Here is a 13767-nt window from a genome sequence, read left to right on the forward strand (position 1 = left end):
CTCGGTACACATGCGTGCACACACATTTGCACACACCAGCGTACATACATGCATACCCAATACAGACCCCTGCACACACCAACACACTCACACAAATGCCTTGTCCCAAAGCCCACAACCCTGCAGTGTCACACTGGGTAACAATTTGTCTCCATCAGTAACTAAGGTCACCTTTCAGGGTATAAACCACCACCATGTTTGTCTTCTTACTCTGTGGACTTTCTGACTCTGACCATGTAGTTGGGGAATAGGCATCTGGTTTTCAAGGGACTAGCAGATGGCCAGGGCTGATGTGGGGTCTCCCAGTGGACCCGAAGTCCCAACAGCCCTGGGACTTTGCTGAATCTGGTTGGTATTTATCCCTTGGCAACTGGGAAAAGCGTTAATTAAGCTTAACTGGCAGACCTAAAGCCCCATGACAATTAGTTACCTCAAACCCTCCCCACTGCAGTGCTCCCAGTCCCTGGGAACTAAGCCAAGAGGTCAGAGCAAAAAGATAAGGGGGGGAAAAAAAGGTAAAACACATCAGTGTAAAGTCATCAAAATTAATGAGATTTAACATTTTTTTCCTTTATGATCTTTTTTTTTTTTAAATATTTATTTATTTGACAGAGAGAGACACAGCGAGAGAGGGAACACAAGCACAGGGAGTGGGAGAGTGGGAAGCAGGCTCCCCCCTGAGCAGGGAGCCTGATGTGGGGCTTGATCTCAGGACCCTGGGATCATGACCTGAGCTGAAGGCAGAGGCTTTAACCCACTGAGCCACCCAAGCGCCCCCCTTTATGATCTTTTAGTAAAATCAGTACTATTGGGAATACAGCAGAGAGAACGTGACTTTTAAAGTCCTACAGACTTGGACTTGAAACCAGGCTCAACAACTACCTGTTCGCTGTGTGACCTTGAGCAATTAAGTTAACTTCTTTGAAGCTTAGTTTCTTCAGTTGCAAAATGGGACTAACAAGACATACTTTGAAGAGTTTTATGAGGACTGAACTGGACAGGATACGTCAGGTACCAACAAATATGCCAGTTCTTGGCACACCCAGGTACTCCGGTTAGTTTCTAGGGTTGCTAGGTTATTTTCTGAAACACTATTACTCTATAAAACTGGCTTGAAACAAGTAGCAGCTGATACATTTACTCCCAGAACCTTCCTAGAATTAAAATTTATCAGCCTTTACTCAAGGAGTGGAGCAAGTATTTCTACTTAAGGAACAAGACCCAGGCCAAATTTTATTTCACATGTATGCTATCAAATAGCTTTTTGGTAATTCGTCCCTACCCCACTTGGACTGGAATTTGACTGGCAACTAAGGAGGTGACGAATGGACTTGTTGGCCCCTAATACTTGGATTTTTTTTTTTTAGGATTTTATTAATTTTTTAAGATTTTTATTTATTTGAGAGAGAGAGATAGAGGCCATGAGTGTGTGTGGTGGGGGGGTGAGGGGGAGAGGGAGTGGGAGAAGGAGAAGGAGAAGCAGGGAGCCCAATGTGGGGCTCCATCCCAGGACCCCGGGATCATGACCTGATGGCAGATGCTTAACCGACTGAGCCACCCAGGCAGGCGCCCCTGAAGATTTTATTTCTAAGTAATCTCTACACCCAGCGTGGGGCTCAAACTCACGACCCCAAGATCAAGAGTCACATGCTCTACCGACTGAGCCAGCCAGGTGACCCCTAGGATCTTTTTTTTTTTTTTTTTAGTAAAATGCTTTTTTTTCTTTTTTTAAAATTTACTTTTTATTTTTAGATGAATCCAATTAGTCAACATATAGTACATCACTAGTTTCCAATCTGGAGTTCAGTAATTCATCAGTTGCGTATAACGCCCAGCGCTCATCCCATCACGTGCTTTTTTTTTCACTGTGTTCATCAGTGCAACCTCCAGCAAGGGGAACTAGACACAGGACACTTTGTTGCACGGGCACAAAATGAACTTAGACTCACTAGCTCCTGAGAAGCATCTAATTCCATGCACTTCCTGTGCTAAAAATTTATCTAATACAACAGTAATTAAAGGAGCAGCATCTAATAGAAAACAACAACAACAACAACAACAAAGCAGTGACCCCAGTCCTACCTGAAGCAAACGTTCCTGCTCCTGTTGCCATTTTTCCTGTCGCCGGCGCTCCTCTTCTGGGTCCCATGCCCAGAACTTAAACTGCTTAGAAAATAAAACTGTGATCAGAGCTAAGCCATGTCCTCAAGGCCAGGCTGGGGCAAGGGACACAATCAGCTTACAGACCGGCACTAGACAGACAAGCGGAAGCAGAAGCCCTTAACATACTGAATGACCCTCTTTGTCAACGAAAACTACTTTTTCATCTTCATCTCTCCTTGGTTGACTTCCAAGAGGCCCGTATGATGCTGTGACCCTTTTTGGAGCTAATGAAAACATGGGCGTAATTAGCCCCTGGCAGGGGAAGGCTTTGGTTTCCCTTTCTTTCAGAAGCAATTTCTTAAACCTATTCACGCTTCTGAGCCTGAGACCCTCGTTCTGCATAGGGATCCTGGTCCCAGCACATGGGGACGCGGCTTTCAGCAGAGCGGACTTTTGTGAGAAGCGATGTTTGCTGCACTATAGGACTAAGCTTTCATACCGCTACTGTGTTTCTCCATCAGGTTAGTTCAAGGGCCAATGCTCACCAGCATCACCTGTGATCCAGGAACGAGGGAATCTCTGCCCTCATTCAAACCCAAAGGTTTTTTTGTTTTTGTTTTTGTTTTTTGTAAAAAGGTCTTTGTGAGTTTGGCACCAAGTGAGTTAACAGGAATAATGAGAGAAGGAGGCATGAACCAAAGTGCGCCCCCACAAAACAGAATACAGGAAGCAGAGCCGGGGAGAGAAATCACAGCTGGTCTCTGGGAAACCTCCTAAAGGGGTGGGGGCTGCGGTGTTTGAACTTGGCCTCTCCCCACCAAGGCAAACCACATTCCCCAGTAACTGTGCTGCTTCTCTTCCCTCTGTTCTGATGGGCGTGGTTTGGGGAGGCACTTAGAACTGCCTCCCTGGGAATCCTGAGAGAAGCAGCAAGATGAGGGGGGGGGGGTTTTGGGGGAAGGGGAGGGTCTTTGGGGGAAGAGGGGGGGGTCTGGGGCAGGATGGGGAGCAGGCAGAACCTATCTACCTGGGCTGCCTGAGAAGCTAGACAGGGCCAGTCCTGGCCAAGGCTTAGATGGGTCTAGTTACTGCCCAAGATACCTGGGCCAGCTCACCTTCGGCCCTGCCCTGCCCGCAACAGATCGATGCTACCATCTGGATGCCCGAAGGCTGGGCTGGCCCAGGGAAGTGTCTCCAGGCTGAGAACTCAGGCCAGACCATGGGCGGTGCTCGATTTAGAACAATATAAAGAGTGATAACTTTAATGTATTTACACATATGAAAAGGTATTTACACACACCGCATTGATGCTCTTGCCATGGTGCCTGCAGTTAGGGTGATATCCACAAAAAGTCAAGGCAAGGTGGGCCAACAGGGTAGGGAAATGTATTTACTATACGCCACTCTTGGGATTCATACTGCACATGAGCAGACTAAAGGCTCTGACATGTTATGTGGGAGAAAAGCTATTTAATTGTATATAATTCAAAACTTCCCAAGTTTCCTTGGATGACCATAAAATGTCATCCAAATGGGATTCCAGATAAGAAATCTGGACTTAATGGTGTTAGAGGTTGGCTCCACTTGGCATTTTCCTAAAACTTGGAAGCACTTTCAATGTTCAGAACCTCTCTCAAGGGCATGGCCCTTCTTTGTCTTATTGGGAAAAAGGATATGATCACGTGAATAAAGCCATAGGGAGTCCAGGAGGAAAACAAGAGCGACAACTAGGAATTATTTAATTTTCAGATTTCACTAGGCAGCGCAGAAGAAAATAGGGAATATTTGTTTAAAAGAAAAACAGTGAGCATTTGCAGGGGAAGACCAAGAGGAAGATACTTTGTGATACACAAAAGAAAGAAAAGCGATCGTGTTCCTTCCTTTGGTGACTACTTGCTGAGGACCTACTAGGGGCCAGGGAGGGATACCAGCTGGCCGAGGGTCCCCGCGTTGTGGAGCTTACAACTGAGTGTGGTGGGAGACAGTAGGTGAGAGGGAGTGACAGCCTGGGTCTTCCAGAGAGTTACAGAGCCAACACTACACCATGTACAAGCATTGTCCTCAATTAAAAAAAATGATTTTGAACACCTCGATAAGTTGCATGTTTTAATACTAATTCCGATTGTCACCTTCATTAGATTTTACTTTCCCGACTCACTTACCGTTTTGTTTCTAAGCATGATCACAACTCTGCCTAATGATAATCTGTGTCCTTCTTCAAATTTCACCCGACAGCATTACACATGCCTTTTAATTATTCTTTATAATCACTTTGAGCCTGTTTTTGATTGGACCCGCTTTCAGCAAATCAAATACTTTATAAATTAAAATCACACTCAATGCATCATCTTATTCTTTAAGATAAGCTACTTACAGGTGTAGTTACAGGTGACTTTTCACTGCCTGGAGAATCCACTGCACAGACAGAAAAAAAGAAAGAAAAAAGATCACAACGTGAGCAGCTTCTAACAGTATTTTTCTTTGGTCCTCTGAGTGGAATGTGGTTCCTATGTCAGCCTGAGATCATATTTTTTTTTTTTTGTAAGCCAAGAGCATTAGAAAATCATAATAAAGCAGACCCTTGAAGCAATCTGTACCCATCACCGAAAGGAGTTATGATGAGTGTAGTATGATTGAGCACATCAATTAGCACCAGAGACTAGACTATAGGAAGCAAAAACTGTAGGTGGTGGTGTTTAATGCCCCCTGCATTCCCTTCCCACTTGCTATCCCGGTTCCCTCACTGTCTGACATGGAGAATTATCACACAGAGAGAGGCCAGACATCATCCAGGAAGTAAAGAGAGGGACACAGTTAACAAGAGAACCATTACCAATTCCTGGTAAATGCTTCTAACCTTTCTTTAAAAAGAGAAGAGGACAAAAAATGATTTTGAATGCCTATTTTTTTTAAAAAAGAGATGAATATTATTTCCTTAGATTTTTAGCATCAAAGAAAAATTCTACAAATTTCCTTCAAAAATTTCTATGAATTTCCTTCCAATTTTAGTAGAAGCGGAGTGGTTATCAGAGAACGAGCTCTTTGCTAACTGTGTGTCAGAAGTAAGCATTGTTTTTCTGCAATCAGAAATGAAAAATACCAGACATTATTGGCTGCCCCCAACATGGATTTCTGCACAGAGGAAATACAGCTCCCCAGGACGCATTTTACCTGACTGGGAGAAAAACTGGGAACGTCGCCAAGAGTTCTGAACTCTCAGCGGGATGCTGGCAGGGCCAGGGGACTCTAGATCAGATGGCAGAACAGAACAAACAGAAAACCGTGAGAACAGTGGTGAGGACCGAGCGGAACCAGACTCCCAAGGACTAAAGGAGGTCTGGCGGTAGTTGACAGAAGAATTGAGAAGGAGTGAATCTGAAAGTACAATACATCTCAATAAAACATGTTCGAAACCCGAAGACATGGGCAAGAGCCAGCAGACACGGAACAGTTCAAGCTGTGGCTTGTCTCCCTTGGTGTTAGGCGCTATTTTATAGGTTCATACTTAATGGTGGAACTGTTAACATGTTAAATCTCAAATGACAGGATAACATGTTCCGCAAGGGCGAAATGCACAGTTTACATTGCTTTTGGAGAATAACAGGAAAGTATAAAAGACAGCGGAGATGAGTTCTATGATTATTGGATGCATCAACTGAGTTACAGTTGATCTGCAACTCAGCGGCATTGGACAGACACAAGTTCACAGTAAGCATTTGCATCCCTAAACTGGGTTCTGTGCACTTGGATGTCATTCTCAGGGTGGATAAAGACAGCGGTTTTTAGAGTGAGCACATACTTTCCATAAACACCAATATATCTTTGAACTGTTGGGAGACAGTGAAGAAAAGGAAAACTGTCACCTTCAAATGTATTTTATGAATGTTTTCAGAATATTTAAAGACTACGTGTGTATGTGTGTTGTGTGTGTTTAAGGGAAATCTGTGAAATATACAGGCTCCCCACCAGATCTTTGGTAGCTGGTATAATCAGTCTATAAACAGACATGTTTATAAACATGGAGGAGATGCCATTATCTAGAGGAGAGAATATCAGGTATGGCTCCAGGATTCCTGATCCCAACCTACAGCTTCTTTGGACTTGATGTGTGACCACAGACTAGTCACTTAAAGGTCCATGGACCTCTTCCAGTTCAAGTACAGTTGGCATACAAGGTTACATTCGTTTCAGGTGCATAACATAGCGACTCGACAACTCTGTGCAGTACGTTGTAGCACGGACACACACCACGAGTGTGGCTGCCATCTGTCACCACACAGCGTGAGCGCAACACCAGTGACTCTTTCCTGCGCTGTGCCTTTCATGACCATTCCCATGACTCATTCATTCCGTACCCGGAACCCTGGACCTTCCATTCCCATGGAATTTGTATATCTGGGAAAAGTCCTATACTTCCCTCCTCCTCTCCTAATTAAAGACAAATTATGTCTTTCAAGTTTACATTGCAAATGTAAATCCTCTGGCCCCCATCCAGACCTCCCCAGACACTGGAGGAGCGGAGCCCAGAGACCTGTGTGTCAACCAGCCCTGCAAGGAACTCTGGACCACACTCCTATTTGCAAATGACCGCTTAGAGCCATATCTCTGCAACATACACCCTTGTTCTAAGAAAAGCATTTGAGAATAGCCTCTTATGGCCTGGCGTCTGGCTCCGTAACTCTACTCCTACTGCTACTCCTCTGAGACTACCAGATTGTATTATTAGTGCTGATTCTGGGTCAGGTGTGGAGCTAAACGCTCTTCTTGGTTGATCCCATTTAATTCTTCCAAGACCCCTATGAGGTTGGTAGTTCTGTGATCTCCCTTCGATAGTTCACAGGGGATGATCAGAGATTAGGACAACTTGGTGGGGAGGATCACATGGCTAAGAACCACACAGGCAAGAATTCAAACCTGGGCATTCTGTCTCCAGAAACTGCAGCTGTCCTTCCGGCTTCCCCGAACCAGACGAGAGCACAGAACAGGTGCACGCCAAATATAATTCTCTCCTGAAGACTAAACTTCGAGACACTCTAGGGCTACCACAAAGTGTCACTCCACTTTGCTAATGCACAATGGAAAGTCCCTTCGTTGACAGCACATTTTATAAAATCAAAATGTAACGGGGTGGCAAAATGTGTGAGACAACAAAACTAATTAAGATGGCTTAAAATACCTACTTCCTCTTTGTGTTACTTATCCACACAATTAAAAAGTGGGAGAAATGGGGCAGGATTAAACTCTATCTAAATATGGTCAATTGCTGACCCAGTTATGAGATTTCATTTTTGTCAATTCCCTTCAGGACAGTAGGGCTGACAAATTTAAAATAAATGCTTTGAAGACATTATTGAACTTGTTCCCACAATTAGAAACAAATGATCATCAGTGTATGTACTAATTAATTCCCTCCCAAGGACTTCCTATTACTCAAGTAGAGCACACCTTCTCTCCCAGCATTCAACTAAAGCTAATGGAAGTCAACCCGGATTCTGCCAATGGCGGCCCCAAAATGGCTGCCCATCCTTGAAAAAAGGAAAGTAAAATAAATCCCCAGCCACAATGACCCTGTACCATCTTCTCTTTGCCTGAACTGATAGATCTATAAAATGTGCTGGAAAGAGTACATTAAAAAAAGACAAACAAAAACCTCACAGTTCTTGCCTCAACTCTAGCCATTTTCATATCTGGAGAGAGAACTCAGACCAGGAAGCCCTAGTGGTCTATCTGTTTTGAAGAATAATCATGGAATTCTCGGGACACTCCCCGACCCCCTTTCTTTCTGGTGTTTGTGGGCACCTGAGTGTCTCATAAGGATAAAGGTATTCGAGTAGGACTTTTAAAGAGTAAAGGGTTGCATTCACAACCTATACATGGCCTAAGGGGTTCCTGGGGAATTTGTGGAACATATTTAATCTACGACTGTGAATGATTTCTCAGTAATCATCATACATACCCAGGAATTATTAAGAGGTAATAAAATCTGATTTTCTTCTAAAAAGTCAAATCGTCAGATTCAATGACTATTTTATAAAGATGGGATAATTAACAATTAATGAAGTTGATAAAATATTAGGATGATATACTTTTTATTGAAGTTATTTTTTTAGTTTGTAATTTTTTTTTTGACAGTTTGGAGTCAATAAAATTATTTTAAGGTATCAAACACTTACAGAGGCCCTGTAGTGCCTATGGTGTTCTGCTGACAAAATGCTTTTGGCCACTGGGTTCCTGGCTGGGCCAAACATAGAGTGCAACCCCCGATTTCCATTCTGAAGTGACTTAATTCAGCCACCATGGCCTCTTGCAAGCACCACAGCTAATGGGATGTTAACATAAAGGAAATAATCTTCCTTTAAAATAAAGGATACTTCAGTTGGTTTGTCTCCTTCTCTAATTTTGTCTTATTTTTCCCTCCTTTTCCCTACAATCCGCTGTTTTGTGTCTTAAATTCCACATACGAATTTTGTCTTAAATTCCACATTCTACCTCTGAAACTAGTAATATACTATATGTTAGTTCTTGAATTTAAATTAAACAAATAAAATAAAATAAAATAAAGACTATTTTACTATAGATGAGCCCAGCAGAACATGTAGCGCTTAAATAAAACATTTCTTTTTTTTTTACCTTGAGAATAGAGATTTGGCAAGTGTAATTGGTTGGTTTCAGACATTTTGTCCAGAAATGGATACGTCAGGGTTGCTTCTGGTTCTGGTGATTTTGGCTTTGCCACCTGGATCACGGGCAAACAGGCAGAAAAGTTAAAAATATTGTCCATTAAAAAATGCACAGGTGAAATAAAATTTAAGGACTCATGGCTATTACAGAAGTCAGTAAACCAAACATTTGACTTTTAAATGGAAATGTTCACCCTTTCCACAAAACCCCTTTGTGCTTTCTACGTTAATATAGAGGCAGATTTTTTTCAGAGAAATCAAACTGGAGCATAAAAATATGATGATCACTGTTCTCCAAACCCAGAAGATACTATTCCATCATTGGGATTGTATGTCACTCTGTCTCATTTTCTGATTGATCAATCACATATTCTCTTCCTGATACTACATAATACAGTATTTTGTAGTGTTAGGCAGTGAGATGTTCCACAAAAAAGAAAGAAAAAAAATCTTACTATGTAAGTGCTGAATATTAAAATAATATCACTTTCTAATGGCCATTATTCTCAAGACACTACAGAGCCCTCCCACAAACTTATATGAAGCACATTAAAAACAAAGAAGTATCATTTAAATAACTGTTATCAACTAGTGTCATAGCAATGATGCCATTACGAGATTTTTGAGGCATGTTAGACCACTTTTCCTTATGGTAAATGGTTCCAAAATTACAGGCTTTAAAAATTCTTATGTTTGCTTTGTAGAAATAGATTTTTTTTTAATTGCTGTTTAGTTTTATTTTGTTTCCCCCAGTCTGGCCTTTGGTAAAAGTACCCTACTTCTGATTCGTTGCTTCCAATCAACTGATTCCAGATTACTAAACTGATATCTAAAATAAGTCAGTAGATTCTGAGCAAAGATCTGAAGGAGGGGCCTGGTTGTATCAGTTTATGTCTTTTCAGCTGCTTACAGGGATTTCTCAGATTCACTCTGGCTGGTGGCTCTGCTCCCAATAGACTAATTTGATAGTCAACAAGGCAATTGAAGCTGTAGAGTGCTTGTTTCATCATAAGCTGATCTGTGATTTGGTTCTCAGGATGATTTAATGTCTATAATTTCTTCTTGGTAAAATTTTATTTTTCTTTATGAATAATACATTCAACCCTAATGGAATCCTGAAGAAAACAGAGTTAATCGCTTCATTGCACATTACAGAGGTCAACCAGATGGCCAAATGAACTTCAATGTTAAACATGAAGCAAAAGCTAAGGCTTAGGGGGTGCCTGGGTGGCTCAGTGGGTTAACACCTGTGCCTTCAGCTCAGGTCATGATCCCAGGGTCCTGGGATTGAGCCCCACATCGAGCTCTCTGCTCAGCAGGGGGCCTGCCTCCCCCTCTCTCTCTGCCTGCCTCTCTGCCTACTTGTGGTCTGTCAAATTAATAAATAAAATCTTTAAAAAAAAAAAAGCTAAAGCTTAGATTTACTAAAGTTGACAACCTCCAAATTTTAACCCCATACTATTTCCTCCTTCGTTGAGTCTGGCAAAAAAAGTTTCGGTAATGCTCAGTTGTAAATGAATGTTAATAGCTGAAATACTCAAAAATCACCATTATGTAAAAAGGTCAGCCTGTGAGGGGCGCCTGGGTGGCTCAGTGGGTTAAAGCCTCTGCATTCGGCTCGGGTCATGATCCCAGAATCTTGGGATCGAGCCCCACATCGGGCTCTCTGCTCAGCAGGGAGCCTGCTTCCTCCTTTCTCTCTCTCTGCCTGCCTCTCTGCCTACTTGTGATCTCTGTCTGTCAAATAAATAAATAAAATCTTTAAAAAAAAAAAAAAAGGTCAGCCTGTGAGCGTGGGCACTTTGTCTGATAAAGGGAACACTCACAAGTGAAGTCGGAAAACACAATCTGTTGCAATAGTGATCACCTTTTTCTCTCTTTTTCTAAGAGCTAACTCCACAGTAGGGAAAAGAGAGGGCAGGGATTCATTTGGTATAAGAAAAGTACTGGATTCCAAGACCATTAGTTCACTTGCCAACCAACTAGCAGAGATGCTTAACTGCAGTCCACAGAAGAGAATGTAGGGGGTATATATTTAATATCACTGGATACTAAGGAAAACATGGTAATCTTGGGTATTTTATGCTTTAAAGATCCTATCTTTAGAATGCTATTTACCAAATGCCAAAAGGTCCATACACACACAAAGTGAAGAATCCCTGAAAACAACTTTTTCCATAGTATGGTAGACATGACACTGGTGGCCCAAAGACAGACCACACAGATGAGATACCCAGATGAATACTCTTTAGTTATTGTGTTTACTTTGTTTCATAAAAAAAAAAAAAATACTCTCTAGCAATGATACAGTTTTCCTTTCAGTTTAGATTTAAGTGGGGGGGGGAGTCCATTTGGAAGAATGATACATAAATAATGTTTACAAGTGTAATGTGGATAACGCACAAATCTCCAAAGGTGGGAAATCCTGCCTGTCCCCAATGTCTTCCTACAGTTTAGTTCCTCCTTTCAGACATCTAGACCATTCTTTCATCCTGTATGTATAAAAGTGGGGAATAACTAGAGTCTGAAATTCCCCAAGGGCATTATAGCAATAGGCATTCTCAAGGCTCTACAAGGACAAGAGCACGGTCAGCTCCTTAAGGTCAGCTTGATGTTCACTGTTGAACATCAAGCATCTGGTATGGTGCCGGGCTCCTAGTAAGTGCACAGTCAATACTGACCAAGTAAATGATAGATGAACTGGAACTATATAGACAGGGTCAGTTTTTTACTCTAAAGTGACAGCCCAACTTAGGGTGAATTTTTAATGTTGGAATAGTACCACATAGAGTAAGCCAGTGTGCCAGTCCATGGTTCTCCACCTTGGTGGCCTACCAGAATCACCGGGGGGGGGGGCCTTTGAAAAATACAGATGCCTGGGATCCCCCCGCCCCCAGTGATTCTGATTTATTTGCTATGCAGCATGCTTGGTGTTTCTAAATTCTAAAAGGCAACCAAGGTTGAGAGCGACTGGCATAAAAGATGAAGACTTTTAGACTGTGCCTGAAAAAAAAAAAAAAACAAATTAATACGAATGAGATGAGACTCCAAGCAAGGAAGAAATTTAATAAAAACAAGACATTAAAACTCATTATATCAGAATAATAATTTTCTAGTTTCCTTGTTATGTAGGTCCGGAGGCATCAGAAGCACCATTGTTATAAAACAGGTAAATATTGGAAAGAGAATGTTTCGTAAGCTGCAAATAAGCAACTTCATGCACAGGAAACTAACACCTAACCGCAAAGCTTTAGAACTTATATTCCATTTTTCTTTAAATATATATAATCCTGCATAATTAAAAAATTATTTAAAATAAAATTTAAAAGATATTGAATGGATACATACATATCAGTGTACATCAATGGTTACTCATAGAGGTAGGTTTCAGTGACTTTTTCTCTCTGTTGCTCTATTTCTATTTTTTTAAAATTTATATATTATTTTTTATATGTTTACATATATTATTTGATAGAGTTGTTACATTTGTATCCACATTACTATAAGTTACAAAAATGTATAGCTACGGACTGTCAGTAGCCTCCCAAAATTCGTATGCTGAAACCCTAACCCTCGAGATGGTGGTAGGAGGACATGGTACCTTTCATAGGTGATTCATGCACTTATAAGAGACTCAAGAGACCTCCCTCACCCCACCCACCAAGTAAGGCCACCGCAAGACAGAGATCCATGAACCAGGAAGTGGATTCTCACCAGACACCTTGACTTTGGACTTCCAGCCTCCAGAGCTGTGAGAAATAGACTTCTGGTCTATGACGGTCTATGATGTATGCATAGGACCTGATGCATACATCTCTCTATATGCATTTGCATTGTTTTATAAGGGACACATAGTATATTTGTATTCAGGAAAAAAAAATACAGATTGAAGACAGGCACAGGTTTGGAGAGAAACTAAATCTTCATTATGAACAAGCACCACTTACATCCGCTCACATCATAAACCAGCTACCTCGTGAAGCCACACTGACTTTGGATTTAACTGCTTTATTTTTTTTTTTAAGATTTTATTTATTTCTTTGACAGAGACAGATCACAAGTAGGCAGAGAGGCAGGCAGAGAGAGGAGGAAGCAGGCTCCCTGCCGAGCAGAGAGCCCGATGCAGGGCTCAATCCCAGGACCCTGAGATCATGACCTGAGCTGAAGGCAGAGGCTTCAACCCACTGAGCCACCGAGGCCCCCTGGATTTAACTGCTTTAGACCACCGTGTACTTTACCTTTTGTGACAGCACCAACTCCACCTTTCCACTCATCTCATCTTCCACTTTCTTTTGGTCTTTTTCTTCTGGTGCATCGTTCTTCAGCTGGGCACTGGAGGAAAACTCCACAAAGGGCACGGTTGGGCTGGATCGGGTCACGGTTGTCGTAAAATGCTGTGGCTCTGAAAATGGAGTTATGTTCAGAAACATTAAGAAGAAAAACAGAACCATGTAAGGGACCATTTTTCCTGCCATGCCACGAAGTCCACTGAGCACGTATCCTGCCCTCGGCCGTAAGAAGGTGGACTGCAGTGCGATGAGTGGTGGTAAAGAGCCTGAGATGCCAGAATTTTCTAGGATCTTTCAAGACATGAAAAAAAGAAATCACACAACACAAAACACATCAAGGGGCCCCACTAGGGGAAATTTAAATTCTTAATAAGAGTCACAGAATCAACAAAATGTTGACAAAATATTACAGTAGGTGGGTTGAGTAGGAGAACATTGAAAGACAGTTTCTGTCCAAAGGGCTGAGTGGCAGCCCGAGTCTTTCTTTCATATTTCAATGCTCCTTTTAAACAGTACATTTTCATAATTGGAATGTGATAAGGATCGTGGGGCACGTATAATGCAATGAAAATCAAGTGTTCTCTAATATATAAAAGGAAGAATTAGGTATAGTCTAGAGTGAGAGCATGTATCAAAATGTGGAGGTGCACTCTAGTTTGAAAAAGCATGTGCTAAAATTTTTAGTAATGCCATTT

General features: G+C 41.8%; 1 protein-coding gene across 7 annotated transcripts in view; it reads right to left on the reverse strand.

Annotated features, from left to right (window-relative positions):
* The window catches only part of LOC111149208 (LIM and calponin homology domains 1), a 103630-nt gene that overhangs the window by 20682 nt on the left and 69181 nt on the right, over positions 1-13767 (reverse strand). For 6 of the 7 annotated variants that reach the window (XM_022506151.1, XM_022506157.1, XM_022506154.1 and 3 more), the window contains 4 exons: positions 13022-13185; positions 8734-8839; positions 4478-4518; positions 2083-2163 (listed from right to left, as the gene is read on the reverse strand). In XM_022506151.1, coding sequence (XP_022361859.1) covers positions 2083-2163; positions 4478-4518; positions 8734-8839; positions 13022-13185 — 392 coding nt within the window. Of the gene's footprint in view, positions 1-2082; positions 2167-4477; positions 4519-8733; positions 8840-13021; positions 13186-13767 lie in introns of all 7 variants that reach the window. The other variant, XM_022506155.1, reaches the window with a different exon arrangement.

The sequence above is a fragment of the Enhydra lutris genome, unplaced genomic scaffold (assembly GCF_002288905.1).
Source record: "Enhydra lutris kenyoni isolate GAN:26980312 unplaced genomic scaffold, ASM228890v2 scaffoldscaffold21, whole genome shotgun sequence".
Lineage (NCBI taxonomy): Eukaryota > Metazoa > Chordata > Mammalia > Carnivora > Mustelidae > Enhydra > Enhydra lutris.